Source organism: Elephantulus edwardii, unplaced genomic scaffold (genome assembly GCF_000299155.1).
Source record: "Elephantulus edwardii isolate Elephantulus edwardi_28Jun2011 unplaced genomic scaffold, EleEdw1.0 scaffold00004, whole genome shotgun sequence".
Classification (NCBI taxonomy): domain Eukaryota; kingdom Metazoa; phylum Chordata; class Mammalia; order Macroscelidea; family Macroscelididae; genus Elephantulus; species Elephantulus edwardii.
Window position 1 is genome coordinate 2,687,947 of NW_006399754.1, and position 19,863 is coordinate 2,707,809.

Genomic DNA, 19,863 nt, shown 5'->3' on the forward strand with positions numbered 1-19,863 from the left:
AATCAGGTGCACCTTGGTCCTCAAACTGACATCACTGCTTCTCATTAATTTGGAGAAGTCCTTAATTGAAGATTTACCCACTGCAATACATCTCCTAATCTCCTGATTGCTTGTTCCAAGGGTGTTGATTGTGGATCCAAAGGAAAAAATTGTTGAATTAATTTGAAGACATTTTTTTCTTCATCTACCATGATGTTGCTTATTGGCCCAGTGGTAAGGATTTTTGTATTCTTGTTATTGAGATTCAATCTATATTCAAGTCTTTCATCTTCTGCAGCAAGAATTTAAAATTCTCCTCACTTTAAGCAAGGAAGGTTGTGACATGTGCATAATGCTGGTTGTTGATCAGTCTACCTCTGATTCCGGAACGATTTGCTCGGTGTATAGACTGAATAGGTGTGGAGAAAGAATACAGCTGTGACATACACCTTTCCTGATTTTAAGCCATGTATTGTTCTGTTGCTGTCTGGACAATAGCTTCTTGGTCTAGGCACAGGTTTCGTATAAGCACATGTGGTCTGGGATTAAGAATGAGTTTTTAGTATTCTTTTCTTTCCTATTTCTTTTGATACACACAATCAAATACCTTTCCATAGTTAATAAAACACAAATAGATCTGTTTTCAATTTTAAAAAAACACCTGGATGCACACCCATGTTTATCGTGGCTTTGTTCACAATAGCATAGAGCTGGAAACAGCCCAAGTGCCCATTAACAAACGAATGGATAGAGAAGCTGTGGTATATTCACACAATGAAATATTGTGCAGCACTGAAAAACAAGGAATTAATGAAATAGTATATCTCAGTCTATATGCCACTCTTATAGAACACGACTGACATGGGGGTTGGGAGGAAACAAAGAAAAGAGAGGATAAGTAATGTACACGGCATTGAAACAGAAGAGGGAACATATAAATAGGTATTATTGGCATGACAAGAGTCCAGAATAAGAGCTGCAGAGGAAAAGTGACTGGGTGGGGGGTTTAGCAGGACTCTATAGCAATGAAAGAACTTTTTATCCAAAGAAAAAAGCAAACTTGGAAGGAGGGGGGACAGGGAGGAAAATGTGTAACAATGAATGAATGGAAATAAAAAAAAATGTTCAAACCTATTAATACCAAATATACATTTCCTCAAAACAACAACAAAAAAACCCCCAAACACCAAAAAACAAAAACAACAACAAAAAAAACTAACCAAAAAAACCAAACCCAACACCTGGAAGAAGGAAATGAGAATTAGGTGAGGATATGAATCCATTCTGTACTTTTCTATATTAAAAAAAAAGGTAGCAGAAGCTGCTGCTAATCATACTGATTACACAGACATCATTCTTACAGTGTCAAATGAATAAAAGTTATATAGGCTTTTGTAAACTTAAAATACACAAATGCATTTATAAATTAGATTTAAGAAAAGCTTTCATTTCTTTTCATTAGATTTAATACAAAGTACAGCAGTCCCCTCTGATCTGTTGAGAATCTATTCCAGTACTCTTCAGTGTATGCCTGAAAATCCACATCTCCAATATTTTTTCCTATACACACATGACATGTAGTAAGGATTTCAGGTAGGCAGCATTAATGCTATTAGATGCTGGGAGAGTACAGCCCAGCCCCTCATCCAATTGTATTTTTCCAGGCTTTTGTCCAGTAAAAGAGGAGGAAGCAGAAGCTGATTCTGGAATAGATCAACAGGATAGTGCCACATTTCATCCTGAATTCAGAACAGTGCATAATAGAAATATTTTTGGATGTGCTTCACCTATAGTAACTGACACCTTGGAAAGTAAAATCTTGGGTGAGGGGAAGGGAGATTACTGTATGTAAAGATTTTAAGAACATTAATTTTGTCAGACATCAAGGAAAATTTCAGAGACCTAATGCAAATTCACTTAAGAACATTTTCATAAAAGTATGCTGGTTTCATCCATAGAAGAACTGTATTTGGTAACTATAAAATCAATAATGCAGTTAAAAACCCCTTTTGAGGTATTTAAAATGTCCTCCTTTTGTATTTGTTTAAATTTTTGTTTTCTTTTTTAAATAGTCATTAAAAATGAGGAATAAGAATTAGTATAGATTACTAATCTTTCAGGTAGTATATGATATTCAACTTTTATTTCCTAGGAGTCAAAATACGATACTCATAAATCATTTTATACCTGCAATGAAGTCAGTGTATTTATTATTCATTGCTTGTGCATGAAAATATACAGCATAAACAGGGAAAATATACCATCGGGCCTTACAATCCTTCATTTACCTCCTGAACTGTTTCCATAGGCGGTGGGGGGTCCTTATTCCTGCAGAGATTGACAATGACCCATGTGACGTTCCGAAGGAAGGTGATGGGAATGGAGGGATTGATGAAGGACAGAAGAGGTTTGACAACTCCCAGTGATATGACATAATCTCTACATTGAGGACCATCACCTACAGAAATGAAAATTGTATTTAAAAAAAAAATTACATTCAAGATGAGAAAGTCTGAAATGTATGCAATGGCTCATGTTGGGACACTGATGTTCTATGTTTCCTCACCATTAGTCAAGGTCATCAAGTGTGGCTGTTTCACCACATTTTCATTGGGGGACATAAAATTTAACCTACCAGTCTTGATAGCAAATCACAATTAACCTTTTCAAAGAGTTATCATCTTAAGTTAGTACTTTAAAGGCATAAAGATAGTCAAACCACAGTAAATTTAGAGGAAACATAGTGAGTAATGGCTATGCCAATGTAGGAAAAAAGTTAGGATTTTTAATTGATGTCTTTTCAAACCTAAATGCAACTTACCTATTATGTTTCCCAAAGCCCATACTGCCTGTTCACAAACATTCTGATGCGGTGAATGGAGAAGTCTCAGAAAAAGAGGTACTGCATCTGTAAGAGAAAAAAATATTTATACTTAGAAATATTCGCATTCTACTGTAGATAACTCTGGGAAGAACAGGAATCCCAGAAAACTGGATTGTGCTTAAATGAAACCTGTACTTCGACCAGGAGGAAGTCGTCAGAACGGAGCAGGGAAACACTGGATGGTTCAAAATCGGGAAGGGTGTATGCTAGGGATGTGTCCTATCTCCATACCTTTTGAACCTATATGCAGGAGGCTGGGCTCTATGAGGAGGAATGTGCCATCATGATTGGAGGAAGATTCACCAACAATCTGCTTTATGCAGAGGACACAAACTTGCTTGCTGAAACTGAGGAGGACCTGAAGCGCTTGCTGCAGAAGGTCAAGGACTGTAGTCTTCAATATGGATTGAAGCTCAACATTAAGGGGGAAAAAAAGGGAGCTCTGGTGGCCTCATGGCAAGAAGCTACACTGCAATCCCAGAGGTAAACGGTTTGAATCCAGCAGATGCTGTGCTGGAGAAGGAGGGGCAATCTCCTCCTCCTGTACTAGTCAGATCTGATTTGACAGCACACACACAAAAAATTAAAAAAAAAAAAAAAAGATTGTCACCACTGTGCTGTTGGACAGTATCATGATAGAAGAGATTGAGACTGTTAATAATTTTAGCTTGCTTGTCCACAATCAATACTCTTAGTGCCAGGAAATCAAAAGATGAATTGCACTGGTAAAGTGCTGTCGGGATCTCTCCAAAGTACTGAAAGAACAATAATGTCAGTCTGGAGACTAAGGTGTGTCTAATTCAGGCCATAGTCTTGACAATTACTTGTGTCAGAGAGCTGGACAATGACTAAGGATAAGACGAGAATTGATGCCTTTGAGCTGTGGTATGGAGAAGAGTACAACATGTACATGTTTCTTTATGTTGGATATAATCTATACATATGGCTTTAGTTTTTAATCTTTATTAGTAATCATTTCAAATCTCATTTACTTTCAACAAGCAAAGCTGTGTTATCCACGCACTGTAGACCAATGTAACTTTGAATGAACATTTTCTCTTAGGCAGAACTAGAACGAGTGGGTCACAGGAACACTCTGGTGGGGTCAGATACCTTCCAACTCCTTGTAAAATAGAATGTAACACAGTCTTATCCTGCACCATCTCCACAGTCACTTCTGTGCTTGAATCCACTGTTGTAGCCACTGAACTGATCCACTTCATTGAAGGTCTTCCTCTTTTTTTGCTATCCCTCTAATTTTAACAATCATGACATCCTTTTCCAGAGACTGGTACCTCTTATTAACATTATCAATGTTGATGATGTGGACTCCTGCCATTCTTGCCTCTGAAGTATAAACTGGTTGTATTTCTTTCAAGGAAAATGTACTCATTCTTCTGGCAGTACATGGAATATTTAACACTATTCACCAAACTCATAATCTAGGGTGTTCTTTAGTCACTGTCCAGCTTTCCTACGGCTTCAGTTAGGCACACTTCTAATTGACAGCTGTGCTTTATAACACTTTAAGATCAATTAAATCACTGACAATCTCAATCTCTCATCCATTCATCATGATGTTGCTTACTGTTCTAGTTGAGAGGATTTTTGTTTTCTTGATATTGACACATACTGAACGCTATACTGAAGCAATAAGTGCTTCAAGTCGTCTTCAATTTTAGCAAATAAGGCTGTGCCATTTGCATAAGGCAGGCTGTTGACGAGTTTTATTACAATCCTGATGCCACTTTCTTCTTCATATAGTTCAATTTTCCTGAATTATTGGCTGAGCATAGAGACTGATTATGCATAAAAGTCTGAAGCACACCTTTCCTAATTTTAAATCAAATAGTACCCCCTTGTTACATTCAAATGATTGCCTCTTGGTCTTTCTATATGAACGTAATTAAATGATGAAAATCCTGTATTTATTTATTCTTTTGAGAAATATTTTACAAAGTGGCTGAACATTTTACACATCTTACTAGCAATGAGTGAGGGTTCCAAATGACTCTGATTTTTAAATTTGACCAATTTTATCACTTTTGGAAAAGACCAATATAATTTACTACAAATAGAAGAGAAGAAAAAAACCAAAATGAAAACAAAGCACAGATATTGTACATCTACTTGTATGTACTAAAAGCCTTAATATAAGAAGCATAGACGTTTTGCTATAACATGTAACTGTAAACTGTTTCTTTGCTACTACTGAAAAATCTGAAAGAGAACAAAAAAAGAATAGATGCCTTACTACATGATTCAATGTATCTTACTGTTACACCATGTATTACTTAAAAATCATCTTGAGTACCATCCAAAGTCAACTATGTGTCCCCAGACATTAGAGATAATGTGGTTGGGGAGGATAAGGTGAAATGACACACATCTAAATGACATCTAGTCTTTTCAAAGAGTTTTTGTCAGTTTGGGCAAACACATCAATAAAGAGTCCAAATTTGAGGTAAGAAATATTTTTTAAGAAATATTTTAAAAATATGTATAAGCTAAAAGACATAAAGCCACTTAGCACCTTAAAGATATTCAAAATAAATCTTAAGCTTTGTTATCAGCAAATGGTCTCAACCCAAGACGTTAAATCTATTCACTCTCCCCCCCTTCCCTATTCACTTTTTAGTAACAACAGTTAATAATATAGTCTATAGGGAGTTGTGGGCTAACCCAAAGGCCACTCCTCCTCTCTGATGGTTTGAATCCACTAATGGCTTCTCAGCAGAAAGATGGTCAATTTCCTTCTGTATAATGGCTTCTCAGCAGAAAGATGGTCAATTTCCTTCTGTAAATCTTCAGTCTCAGAAACTCAATGAAGGGTCAGCTATGAGTCAGTTCTGACTTGACCACTGAGGTTTTCTCCTTACTTAACCCTCCTTGCTTACTGAGTAGAAAAAAAATTTTTTTTTTAAAAAAGAAAAATGATGAGAAATGTATCACTCATTAAAAGTAACACCTTCATTTAAAAAATGGGGGGGGGGGGAATCCAGAGAAAGGGAATTAATTTACTTACTTGACTGTACAACAGCTTGAGTCTGGGCAGAAGTTCCCGAAGCTATGTTAGTTAGTGCCCAAGCAGCTTCGAATTGTAATGAAGGACTGAAAAAAGAATGAGGGAAAAAAAATTACCTCCTAAACTTATGAACCTCAAGCTCTATGCAGTTATTCTTTACTTTGTTCTTGATTTTCACTTGTTAATCCAACGCCTGTTGAATATCCCTATTGAAATGTTTTACTGGATCCCAAAGTCTTCAGTCCTTATAAATTTGCTTTTTCATTTCCATGAGTAGTTATAAGATTTAGCTGGACACACAGTTTTCGCCAACTCTTTTGTCTCTCTCCCACAAAACCCCAATCTAATTAAATAAGCCATTACCATTTTACTTCCTAAATATTTCCTACATGCTAATATCAATTCTAATAGCACTCTGCTACATTAAACCCTCACCCACTGACATGATCTACCAGCAATGCCTCTAAACTGACTTTATAGTCAAAACTCTATGCAACTCCGCTATACTACCAACTTTTCATACTAGAGATCTTATATCTGTGTTCAAAAGATGAAATTATTTTAATCTGGAACAGTAATGGAAGACTTCACAAAGGGAAAACCAATTTAACTCTCAAAAGATAAAATGAAAAAAGGAAATGATATCTGGAAGCAAAATTAAGGAATATAATGGGTAGAATATTTTGCAAATGAAAGATGATGAGTCAGTTTAAGGGTGCATGAGTGAAATGAATTACAAAGGCTTATGTTATTATGTTGTTGTTGTTGTGTACAATGGAGTTGGAACCAATGCTCGGGAGGAAACTGCCCATTCTTCTCTGGTAGAGCAGCTGGTGGGATTCAAACTGCATGCCTTTGGGATTACAATGCAGCTTCTTGCCACTTGCCTACCAGATTTCCTAAATCTGTTTGGTGGCTCATGTGTGAAGTGGTTGGATTCCAGAAGGTGGATTTTCTTGTTTTGGTTGAGGGTCAGGTGTAGCCTCTTTCACAATCAGGTATGAGCTGATCAGATTTGCCAGATTTAGCTAATAATAAGATGTGAGGTGGAAGCCTCTTGTTTAGAGTCAAATAGGACCTGGAAGTTAGGGCTTTGTATTTAAAAGTCAGTTGGGCCCTTGGGCCTGGTGTTAACTGTATTTGGGATGAACATTCTTCTAAGTCGTACAGCACTGGTTTGTCAAGTGCTGTACTTTGGTAACTTGGGGTTGCTGTGATGTAGAACACTGTGCCACTGGTGTGTCAAATACCATGATTACCCATGATGGACAGTGTTTGGTGGAGCTCTCAGATTGAGAAGGGCTTAGCAGCAGGAGTGGCATCCACTTCCTAAACAACATGACTCTGGAAACTATGAACTTTGATAAATGTCGACAGTTGTAGAGGAGCTTTAGGGCTTTTGTTCACAGGGCTGCTATGAGTCATGCGCAATTCGATGGCACTTAAAACAACAACGACGACAACGAGTAGAATGAGGGCATTCTAGTGGCCGAGGAGTAAGAAGTGATGCCAACACAAAGACCTGCCATTCAAATCCACCAGCTGTTCCACAGAAGAAACATAAGCATTCTCCTCCATGTGATTTACAGCCTCTGAAAACCTACTGAAGAGTAAGCTGTGAACTGGTTCTGACTCGATGGCACATAGCAGCAAGTGGTTTGGCAAAATAGTGAAATTAAATGAGAAAGGTGAAAAATTATAAAACCAAGGAAAGTCTTCTAAGGTGTCCTAAGAATCAAGAGAACGAAAAAGAAATTAAAAAAAAAAAGAAAAACACACACAAAAACCCCCAAGAATCAAGAGAACGACAGCCAGTATAGAAAAAAAGTACAATAAAGACATGATAAATTGACAGGTAAAAGCGGAATCTTATCTAAAGTATTTTATATATATTCTCTCCAATCCTCAGAAATAGCTAATTTTTATAAATGAAGTACCCGAGGCTCCGAGAGATTACCTTACTTATCCAAAGCCTTGTTCCATAAATCCTGGATTTAATCCAGGGATTACTCAGCTCCAGTTTCTGTTGCTTTAATTAATAATCATTCATTAAATTATATATATTTCAATATGCATCCTTTTTATATGTATGTTATGTTTTATAGACATACCATACAAAAACGTCTTTCAAATTCTAGAAAGTAAAGAAAAACATAAAGATGGACCAAGAACAAAAACCCCCTCAAAACTCATTGCCATCAACTTAGAACTGACTCATCTCAGAGTTATAATTGGGTTTCAAAGGCTGTAATTTGCACAGGAGGTGGTTGCCCATTTCTCTCCTGAGGAGCCACTGGTGGAATCAAACCTCAGAGAGGCATGAGCTTTGGGTTAACAATGTAATTCTCTACAGAATGGGCCATCAGAGTTCCCCAACAACAACAGAAAGGAAAGGAACACCAAAAGTAGAAATAGCAGAGAATTTCTCTTTCAGAACGTGGCATAAAACTTTACTTAACCCTTGTCACAGAAAACATATATGATACTATTAAAATGTATTAAGACTTTTGACAGAGAGCTGTGATGTAAAATGGATGCAGAGGAAGTCTTTAAAACACACTCCCCCCCCCCCTTAAATGGGATGGCACAGAGAATTATATGTTGTACTGCTAATCAAAAGATCAGTAGTTTTAATACACTAGCTGCTATATGAGAAAAAAAATGGGCTCCCATTAAGATTTATAGACTCAGAAACTCAATGGAGGATTACTAAGAGTAAGAATCAACTCCATGTTAATAGATACTCTTACCTAAGATTTCTGGTGGTATACAGGGCACTGTCTTACACTGCTACTCACAAAGTTGGTGGCTTCAAACAACTGCTCTATGGAAGAAAGAGTGGCAGACTCCTCTTATACCCTCAGAAATCTGATGGAGGACCACTATGAGCTGAATTGACTCCGTGGTGTGAGTTTGGCTTTGTGGTTTGATTCTCAGCTAGTCGAATGAAAATTCTTAAGAGTACTTGGTGAAATCATTCAGGTGTAAAATATATGGTAGTTAACTTTAAAATTCAAATTTATAAAGGAGGGGCAATCTCCTGTACCACTCAGATCTGATTTGACGATACACAAAAAAAATAATAAAAAAATTAAAATTTATATTCTCCTAAGTTAATTCAAATGATGAAATTTAAGATATAGCACTATAGTGCAACAATGAATGAATGGAAACTAAAAATCTCTATAAATGCTCATTAAAATTAATAAAATTTAATAAAAAAAAAAGGGCTTTAGATCTCAGCAAAAGGGGGGGGGGGAAGATACAGCACTAACTGGAGAATAGACCAGAACTATGAAAGATAGCAAGTGCTGTTATCCAACCCCCCCCTCCCCCCGCCTCTTTCTGGGTAGATTTAAACCTAGTATCTTCTTTGTTTATTTTTTATTACCAAAAGTAAAATGTTAGCATAACTTACTAATTACAACTGAAGTTCTGTTAAAGACTATGTAGAGGTTCTGTAGATCAGCTGGAATATTCCCAGGGTAAGTAAGAGCCACTGAATTCTGGAAACCATTCATGTTGACTCAGTCATGAAGCTAATCTATATATAGCTCATAAGCAAAGAGTGACTCAAATACTATTTGTGTTATTTTAAAACATTACTAATGAAAGAAACAAGCAAAAAGTTATAAAATTCAGGATAATAAATAGGCATTAGAATTTTCCCAGAGAACATTTAGTTCATAAATTTAAAAAAGGGAGCCGTTTAGGCCTGCAGAGTAAAGAACGAGAAAAAGAACATAAAAATACATGACAAAGATGTAATAGACAATCAAACTGAAGCTACTGGTTAAATAGCAATATGAAATTTAAAGTTAACAGAAAAGAAGTGAGTGTATCAACAAACTCATACTTACTTATCATCCCTCTCTAGACATTTGACTAAAATTGGTAAGATTCCAGATTTTATTAAGTCATCTATTGGAGGATTTCTGTCACTGGATAATAGCTTTCTGGAAGTAGAGAGACAAGAAATAAATTGCTAGAATTTTCAAGCTCTGAACAGCAATAACAAAAGATTACTTCTAAACTATACCATATGACATAGTTCTGGTCAAATCACTATTTACCTTGCAGCCTGGACAGCACTCAACTGGACCAGTGGGTTGTCACTTGTGGCATTCTGTAAAATGAAATGTAAATTTCTGAAATTAAAAACAAACAACTTCAAATACTTTTTAAAATGAGAATATTAAATTATTACTTACATACCTGCAATATAGCTTCTAATGTTACATTTTGCTGAAAAAGAAAAGAAAAATACAGTTCAGCAAAAAGTTAAGTTTGGCAAAACTGTAATTCACTTGTCTACCTGACAAAATGAGAACGATTGTATCTTAATCATCACTGTAACACTGCTCTTACATTGTAAGTAAATTTATCCTAGTGATTATGAAAATTATTTTAAAAGCAATTTATAAGAACAAAGTAACTTACTGCTTTAAAATCAGCATCAACATCTGAATCCTCTAAACTTTCTTCTTGAGGAACATTTCTCTTTTTCAATAAGTGCTCATCTCTTTTGTTCTGAAAGGTAACCAATAGATGGTTAAGAAGTCCCGAAGACTGCTGTTAATAAAAAATCTATCAAAATTATTTTAGCTTTACTAGGCAATTATAAGACAAATACTGAGTATCTACTGCAAAGATAATGAGCATTCTGAAAACCACTGATATTCTAGCTTTGGTAAACAAAATCAACTCGTTTGATACATACTCATAAAAATTGTTAACAATGGAGTGGCCTAGTAGGTAGGGAACTACACTGCCAATTCAAAGGCAAGAGGTTACAATTCCCCAGCTGCTCCTGCCAAAAAAGATGGGCAATCTTCTCCCATGCAATTTGTAGCCTCTGAAAACCTGATGAAGGGTTTGGTACAAGAGGTCAACATGCAAGTGTCAGGAGAACTGATAAACAAATTGTAGACAATATATAGAATGGGTAAAAAAAAAAAAAAGATAACTGTTATCAAAATGAGAGAGGAGAGTAAAAATTGGTAACCAAAGTAATCACAAATACCCACATGTGTACATAGTTTAAAGTGTAGATATTTAAGTCTGTACAGAGTTAACATAGACAATGAACATAAAAGGTGTTATAGAGACTTCTCAGATATAATCAAGCAAGCACTCCACTTGAGCTTAAAGGAGAAGGGCCACAGACTCAGGGATGCCTAGATCAACGGCACAAGAGAGTTCATCAAGATGATGTTTTGCTTACTACTTTGACAAGTAGCATCTGAGGTCTTAAAAAGTTTGGCAGCAGCCATCTAAGCTACAACTACTGGTTTCTTCCCATCCTGAGAGTGAATAAAACCAAAGAATCAAGGGAGCTATTAATACAAAGGACTAATGAACCACGGTCTCCATGACCAGGACTAGATGGTGCGTGGCTGCCACTATTATTCTGATTGTGACTAGAATTATGACAAGAGGGCCCAGAGAGAACAAAGATGTAGAATAAAAATCAAATGAGACTAGCTAACTAGTCTCAGAGAGATAGGAGGAACCTCTGAGACTATGACCTTCTGAATGCTTTAAGGTGAAAATGACAGTCCTCTGAAGAAACCCAGAACTCTTGTCAGATTATCTTAGATAAAGAAGGGTTATTCTTTGTTACAAGTAGATCCAGCCCACTGTGTATAGGTGCCTTAAGAGATATCCATTGCCTGCAGGGTGCTTTCTATTCTCTATTACTACCTTTCAACTTTATTATACCTCATCTTAGGTGTTCTCTGTACATGCTATTTGGCAAGCAGAAAAGGTTATTTAACTGGTATTTCTGGGAAACATGAATTTGGGCATTCTTCCATGAAGATGTACACTCAATTATGCTTGGAAGAGATCTAACCCTATGGATAAAGGCCAATTTGAGGGTCTAGGCTAATAACTGGTGGGTGCTGTTCTAGTCACGAAATGCCCGTTGATCTTGATATTAGAACCATCTAGTCCATTCTATAACCTTATTGAATTCACAACAGTTTTAGGGAGTTGATTTTTTCCCTCCCTCCTCAGATTTCTTGGAATTTTCCATACAAACACAATTTTGTCAACTGCTAATTGGTAGTTTTACTTTTCCCCTTTTTAGTTTGTGTATCTTTTCTATCATTCTTTTTCCTTGTCTTACAGAACCAGTAAGAGATTCCAACAAAATGCATAAAAACAGAGAAAGCAGATACCAAAGGTCTCAGGGTGAAAACATTTTGCCTTTCACCAAGTGAAACACCAGTGTGCATTGCTGCAAACGAGGGCTATAGCCGTCCTGCACGTTTTAATTAATAAAAAAGGAATGTCATTCAATTTCTGAGCACAATCATCAATTTAAAAGTGTGTGGCAATGTGTTAACTATTAATATTAAAGGTAAGTTTGTAGATGCTCTTTGTCAAGTTGAGGCAATTCTCCTACAATTTCTAATGTGATGAATCTTTATCACGAATGGGTGGTGGATTATGCCAAGTACTTTTTTCCTCTATCAATTGATATGGCCATATCATTTTTCCCCCTCTTAACTTGTTGGTATGAAGAATTAAGGCTCTTTTTTAAAAGACATGTTACTAAAAAGTCAAACACAATAAAATTTTAGTACACTTACCTTTCGTAGTTCAACTGTCACTTCATTTCTGTGTCTTCGCATTGTCTAAAAAGAAATTAAAGACCATTTAAGTATCCAAATACTGGTATTTTCAGTGCATTAATTAAGTTCTTATGCATTTAAGACCAACTTTTCAAGAAGTATTTAAGGATTAAGAACTGATCAGGCTAAGATTTTAAATGAAGAAACTAAAGCCGAAATTTCTACTTTAGTGTATATTTGTTGTTTAATTTTGAGTTTTGCCACCACAGTTTCAATCCCCTCCCTTACTTATACCCAGGTTCCTCTGGTGAATGACATTTTGTCAACTGTGTATAGTTCTCAAGGAACAGGGCATGAGACTCAAACTATGACAATAAACTGTTCCCCACTATTCTAACATTCAAAAAGCATATTTAAACAAGATGGTGAACAATGTCTTTATCTTGGATTTGCTCTGCTATTTTATTACATATACAAATATGATTACATCCTTACATTTCTGGAATAAAAACTACAACATATTATAATAAGCAAACCTATAAGGCAGAGTAGAACTACCTTGCAGAGTTCCTAAGCTGAAATCTTTATGACAACAGATCACTAGGTCTTTTCACCAACAGCATAGCAATAGATTTAAGGAGCCAATTGTTTAGTTAGAGCTGAATTTAACCATGTGCCACCAGGACTTCTTATAAAGCTATGTGCCCATGGGATATTTTACTTTAAATATACTGCCAAATTTAATCCCTTTTCAGGGGGAAATAATTCTGCAGAAACGAAATTAACAAAATTTCTAAAAATGCTGAAATAATAACTGTATAAAAACTCATGATTCTATATAGGCACATGCTAAACAACACTGCCAAAGAAAAGGCACATTAGTAAAATCAAAGTGAGGAGTTGTTATTGTTGTTATGTTCTATCGAGTCGCTTGTGACTCACAGGGACCCTCTGTACAACAGCCCTAAACCCTGCTCTATCCTGTGCCAATCGCACTGCCTGACACACCCATCCTGATTACCCCAGTCACTGAATCAATCCACCTCATAGAGGGCCTTCCCATCCTGCGCTGCCTCCCACCCTCCCAAGCATGATGTCGCTCTCCAAGGACCTGTCCCTCCTTACAACATGTCCAAAGTATGTCAGACGAAGCCCCAGAATCCTTGCCTCCAAGGAGCAGGCTGGTTTAACCCTCTCTAGGATGACTCTGTTTGTTTTCTTGGCAGTCCATGGTATATTCAATACTCTTCTCCAGCACCACAGCTCAAAGGCATCAATTCTCCTTCTATCCTTCCTAGTCACTGTCCAACTCTCTGATGCATAACAAGTGATTGCAAAGATCATGACCTGTATCAGGCACACCTTAGTCTCCAGAGTGACACCACTGCTCTTCAGTACCCTGGAGAGGTCCCTAATAGCACACTTTTCCATCACAATACGTTTTTTGATTTCCTGGCTGCTGGTGCCAAGAGTGTTGACCATGGAGCTGAGCAAACTGAAGCTGTGAACACTCTCAATCTCTTCGCCATCCAACCTGATGCTACCAATTGGTCCAGTGGTGAGAATCTTTGTCTTCTTGACATTGAGCCTCAATCCATACTGAAGGCTGCAGTCCTTGACCCTCTGCAGCAAGTGCATAAGGTCCTCCTCAGTTTCAGCAAGCAGGGTTGTGTCATCTGCATAATGCAGATTGCTAAGAGATCTTCCACCAATCCTGATGCCACACTTCTTCTCATAGAGCCCAGTCTCCCAGATAATCTGTTCTGCATATAGGTTGAAAAGGTATGGAGATATGACACATCCCTGGCGTACACCTTCCCCAATTTTGAACCATGCAGTGTTGCCCTGCTCTGTTCTGATGACTGCCTCCTGGTCCAAGTATAAGTTTCGCATCAGAACGATCAAGTGTTCTGGGATTCCCATTGTTCTCAGAGTCAGCCACAGTTTGTTATGATCTACACAGTCAAATGCCTTTGCATAGTCAATGAAACACAGATAGACATTCTTCTGGTATTCCCCGTTTTCCGCTAAGATCCATCTAACATCAGCTACAATATCCCTAGTACCATGACCCCTTCTAAACTCAGCCTGGACTTCTGGCAGTTCTGATGTGCTGTTCTAGTCGTTTTTGGATAATCTTCAGTAGAATCTTGCTTGCATGTGAAATCAATGATATTGTTCTGTAGTTTCCACACTCTGTTAGGTCACCCTTGTTTGGAAGGAACAAATATAGATCTCTTCCAGTCAGTTGGCCAAGTGGTTGTTCTCCAGATTTCTTGGCACAACTTGGTGAGCACGTCCAGGGCAGCATCTATTAGCTGAAATACATCAATTGATATTACCATCTATTCTTGGGGCCTTGTTTTTTGCTATTTCCTTCAAAGCAGCTTGAACTTCTTCCTTCAACACCATAGACTCTTCCTCATATGTTATTCATTAAATTCTTCTGTGTCTGCCAATTCCTTTCGATACAGTGACTGAGTATATTCTTTCCATCTTCTTTTAATACTTCTTGGATCATTTAATATTCTTCCTAAAGCATCCCTAATTATGGCAACTCGAGGTTTGAATTTGTTCCTTGAGCTTAAGAAATACAATAATAAAACTATTTTCAGTGATATAGCTCAATAGCAGAAACTCTCAAATCTATTTCCTATTTCAATACTTTTAATACAGAGAATGCCTTATATATTACACAGTATATCACATACAATGGTAATAAGAATGTAATATAATATTAAACTACCAGTAATACAGAATTATCATTTGATAACTGTAAATGGTCTTTACTGATTTAAAGACTAGAAATGTAGTGCTATTAAAATTGCTAAGTGGATACATAAGCCAGTTGTTACTAAAGTGGAAAATATTTTCATTGTAATAGCTGTATTTAATTGTCTAATTGTTATAAGATGAATAGATTGTGGTTTCATAACCTGATGAGCATGATGCCACTGAACTGTATACATAAATATTGTTCAATTAGTCAATGTTCTATTGCATACATTTTTATCTCTAATGGGGGAGAGAGAGGAAAGGGTAATTCAGCACCCATGCAAGTTATTGTCTGCACTACTCCAGGACTCTCTAACTACTGAGGGTTCCCTACAGTTACCCCTAAAAATCATTTGAGTATAAATGGCCGAACTGGTTTAGGGTGGACAACAACAGGACTGTACTCTGTATGATACTATCACTTTTGTGTTAATCCCACGGTCAGTGAGTTGGTTCTGGCTCACAGTGATGCTCCATTGAGTTTCCAAGGCTGTAAATCACAATGCTCATCTTTCAAATGCAGTGGGTTCAAGCTTCTGATCCTTTCAGTTAACAGCACAACACAGAAAGTACTACACCAGAGTTCCTTATCTTTGCATTAGTCAACAGCTTTTTCTATTAGACTCATCCTCTGCATTCTAGCCCAGTGACATCATCTACTAGTATGTCTTCAATTACTGTTCAATGACCACTCCTAAATATATTTATCCAGTCCTTCTTATTTCAGCTTCAAGACTGTAAGTCCATTTATTGAGCAAAAATGTACTGAGTGCATTTAATTGATGAATTTAGTCTAGTACGGAGCTCAGCAAGCTATAATCTATGAACAAATAGGGTGGATTGTTTTTGATTTTTACATATTTAAATCTTACATCTTAAATGATAACCATTACTTACATAAAATTCTTGATTTTGCCTGCTTTCCCTCAAGTTTAAAAATACAGACTTTTTTGTGGGTTTTTTGTTTGTTTGTTTGTTTGTTTGTTTAAGAAAAAGCTGGCCAATTATACATGGTTTGGTGAAAAAAGCCATTAAGTAAGCAGTAATAAAATGTGTTAAGATAGGCAAGTAAGGGGGAGAAAGGATGATTCCCTTATGAAAAGGATGCAAAATTGCAAGACTGGAAAAAGGAGAAAAATAAGAGTGTTTCTGAGTGTGTAAGTGTTTAAGGGTGGGGGGCTAGACTGCTGCAATTCTGTAAGCTTATAAGTAATATCATATCTGTCCCCCCCATGGAAAAAACACCAGCTATTTTTCTATAAATAACCCCAGTATCAACAAATAGTACAATAATTCAAACAGCTAGAAAAGCATTAATCCTAGGAAATAACATCTATTCACTCTCTCACCCTCCAATCTCTAGCAATTATCAAAACTGAATTGATGAAACTTCTTAGCTTCACCACCACCACTATCTTAGGTCAAGTTACCATCTTACCTGGATTATTATAATAGTCTACTAAGTTTCCTTTCAAGGAACTGCGGTACTAAGCACCTGGCTGTTAACAGAAAAGTCACCCCAAGAGAAAAAACTGGTAGATTCAAGCCACTTTAAAAAAAATTAATTTTAATGAAAATTTACAGAGACTTAGGGTTTCCAGTCATTCATTGTTGCAGAGCCACTTTCTTTTGACCTGGCAATCCAACTCTTGACTAAGACACCAGAGTCAATGGAGTCTAGGAAACCCTACAGAGTTACTATGCATTGGGATCAACTCAATAGTACACAGTCAATAACATGTTGTTTCCTTACATCCATTTTAAGTAAGAAAAAAATTATAAGGGTCTTTTAAAATTAGAAACTAGTTTGCTCATTTTCTTGAACAAAACTTCTTAATGAATTATTTTACTTCATGGAATTCCTTATCCATAAAAGGACAGTCATCAGGATAGTCAAGGCAAAACCTTATCTACAAAACATACAAAGTATCCTCATAAACTCTCAAATACACTGACTACAAGATTCACACATTACCAGGTGCACCAGTGTTGCAAAAGAAATAGAAAGGCAGAAGCAATGAGGCTAATGAAGAACCTGAGGCCAGAACCCGCAAATCAGGGATGGAGAATTTAGAAAAGCAATATGAGAACAATTGCTCCCCAATAGTATATAACAAGCTGGACTCAAAAACAAGGAGCTCAAGTCCCTTTCTGGGACAAAGTCCTGAACTTCTAGGACTAGAACCCAAAGTGAACAAGTCAAATACAACAGAGGAAAAAGAAAAAAGATTCACATAAAAGGAGAAAAAAGAAACAGATCTCAGCAAACAGGTGACCACATACTTCTTTATTACTTTGGAAAAAAGATGAGAGAAGTGCGCTTTAGAGTGAGGGAAACAAAATAAAAATCTATAGCTTAACATCATACTACTAAAAGTTTACATGTTTTCTCTTTGAGATTAAGAACAAACAAATCTCACCACCCTTATACAATATAGTGCCTGATGTTCTAGCCAGTGCCAAAAGGAAAGAAAAGTAAAAGGTGTCCAGATTAGAAAATAAGAAATAAAACAGTTTGTAGATAGAACTCTCTGCTTAGTAGAAGCAGCTAATGCACTATCTGCTTACAAAGAAAACATGAGGTCTCTCTCCAAGTTCTGGTCCCTCTTAACAACATGACTAATGCATGTGAGACAAAGCTTCACCGTCCTTGCTTTACTTTCTCTAAGAGAGACCTGTTTGGTCTTTTGGTAGTGAGTGGGTAGAGGGGTCAGCAGAGGAGAGGAAGACCCTCAACAAGATGGACTGACAGGGTGACTGTAATGATGGGCTCAAGTATTAAAAGAGATGGTGAAGATGGCACAAAATGAGGCAAGGTTCAGATCTGCTGTTCTCTCTCTCTGAGGCTCTTTCATTATGAGATGCAGTCGAGTTAATGGCACAAAACTTACAAAAGAAAGATTTGGGGAGAGCTCTGGTGGCCTGGTGGCAAGACACTGCATTCAATCCCAAAGGTGTGTGATTCCAATCCACCAGATGCTGGAGAAGGAGGGACAATCTCCTCCTGTACCAGTCAGATCCAATTTGATGGTACACACACACAAAAATAAGAAAATAATTTTTTTTTAAAGTAAAGGTTGGAGGGCCGAGTTCACCCAGCAGTGCCTCAGCATACGAAATAAACTAACTCACTGCTGTCCAGTCAGAACCACCCAGTGGGTTTTCAGAGGCTTAAAAGTCACATGGGAGGAATTTGGTTATCTTTCTCCCACAGGGCAGCAGATGGATTCCAACCACTTGCCTCTGGGTTGGCAGTGCAACTCCTTACCTACTGCAAGAGCAAGAGCTCCCTGTCTAGAGGCTTATCACAGTAAATTGAAGTTCTCATTAAATTTGGGGGGAAATAGACTTAAAACTTTAGATTTAGTGAAAACTTTTATCCTTAAATCTGAATATTAAAAAAAAATCTGAATATTAAAAGGAATTAACCCTGTCTTCTCTGCACTAGGAGTAGCTTTCCTGCCGCAGTCCCTCATCTCCTTCCAAAAAGAAAGAATTAACTGCTAAATTGGTGTATATTTGCTTTGTATATTCTCAAGAAAACTAAAAGGAAAAAAGAAAACTCCATAGAGTCCAGTTCTATTCCAACATACAAGGTTGAATAAGTTGTATGCAGACAGTCAACACAGAAAAATCTTAAGAAAGCTACCAAAATCTCCCACATATAGCAAGTGAGTCTATAAAGGCTGAAGGATAAGAATGAAAAAGGTAAACATCTAATTACATTCTATATAATAGTAACAAATACTCTGTTGTTAATGCCAACAACTATGACTCACGAATAACAGATCTGAACCATGCCCTATCCTACATCACATAGACACTGAAATGAAAAACATCACTTGTTATCTCTCAAAAATCTTAAAAACGCATAATTCTAACAACATTTATTCAGGACTTGTATGCTGAAAGAAAGAAAATATCTAAATGAATGAAAAACCTATGCCTACTGATTGGTAGACTTAATCTGGTAAAGATATAAATTTTCCTGACACAAGAATAATAAAGTATGAGGACTTACCCTTTTGAAGTTCAGAATTTATTATACAGCTATAATAAAAATAATTGTTTGGTGGAGGGATTGGCACAAAAATCAATGGAATAGAATAACTCGCTAACTTAAGTGCTACAGAATAGAAACTGCACAGGAGAAGAATGCCCAACCTTCTCTACAGGCGCAACTGGTAGATTTGAACTTCTCGCTGCATTAGCAATGCAACTCCTGACCCACTAAGCAAGAGAGCTCTCTAGGAACATCACAGAGAATAAAAAATAAGACTCACTTAACTATGCCCATTTGATTTTTCATGAAAGTTTTTTAAAAAATACAATTTGACGGCGCTGGCTGAAAATCGCCTGTGACTTCATCCATAGCCACTGGTGAGAGTCAGCGCCCAGAGCCATCAGGGGCTTTAAGCTCGTTGCCCACTGCTGTGGTGTGGACAGCTGAAACCCAGGCCCCAACAGGCACCTTGTGGGGGGGGGGGAACCCAGACTCTACTTCATGCTCTGCTGGAGGAGGGGCAGTCTCCTGTACCAGTCAGATCCAATTTGACGGTACACACACACACACACACACACACACTTTTTCTTTTTTTTTTTTAAAAAAAGACTACTTCAGC

The 19,863-nt window shown here is 37.0% G+C and overlaps 1 protein-coding gene across 1 annotated transcript in view; it reads right to left on the bottom strand.

The window, feature by feature from the left end:
* Positions 1-19,863, bottom strand: part of KPNA3 (karyopherin alpha 3 (importin alpha 4)) — a 91,763-nt gene that overhangs the window by 20,311 nt on the left and 51,589 nt on the right. The window contains exons 2-9 of the mRNA XM_006879508.1: positions 12,485-12,529; positions 10,329-10,418; positions 10,104-10,133; positions 9,962-10,014; positions 9,749-9,844; positions 5,889-5,974; positions 2,801-2,887; positions 2,268-2,437 (exon numbers count right to left, since the gene is read on the bottom strand). Coding sequence (XP_006879570.1) covers positions 2,268-2,437; positions 2,801-2,887; positions 5,889-5,974; positions 9,749-9,844; positions 9,962-10,014; positions 10,104-10,133; positions 10,329-10,418; positions 12,485-12,529 — 657 coding nt within the window. The remainder of the gene's footprint in view (positions 1-2,267; positions 2,438-2,800; positions 2,888-5,888; positions 5,975-9,748; positions 9,845-9,961; positions 10,015-10,103; positions 10,134-10,328; positions 10,419-12,484; positions 12,530-19,863) is intronic.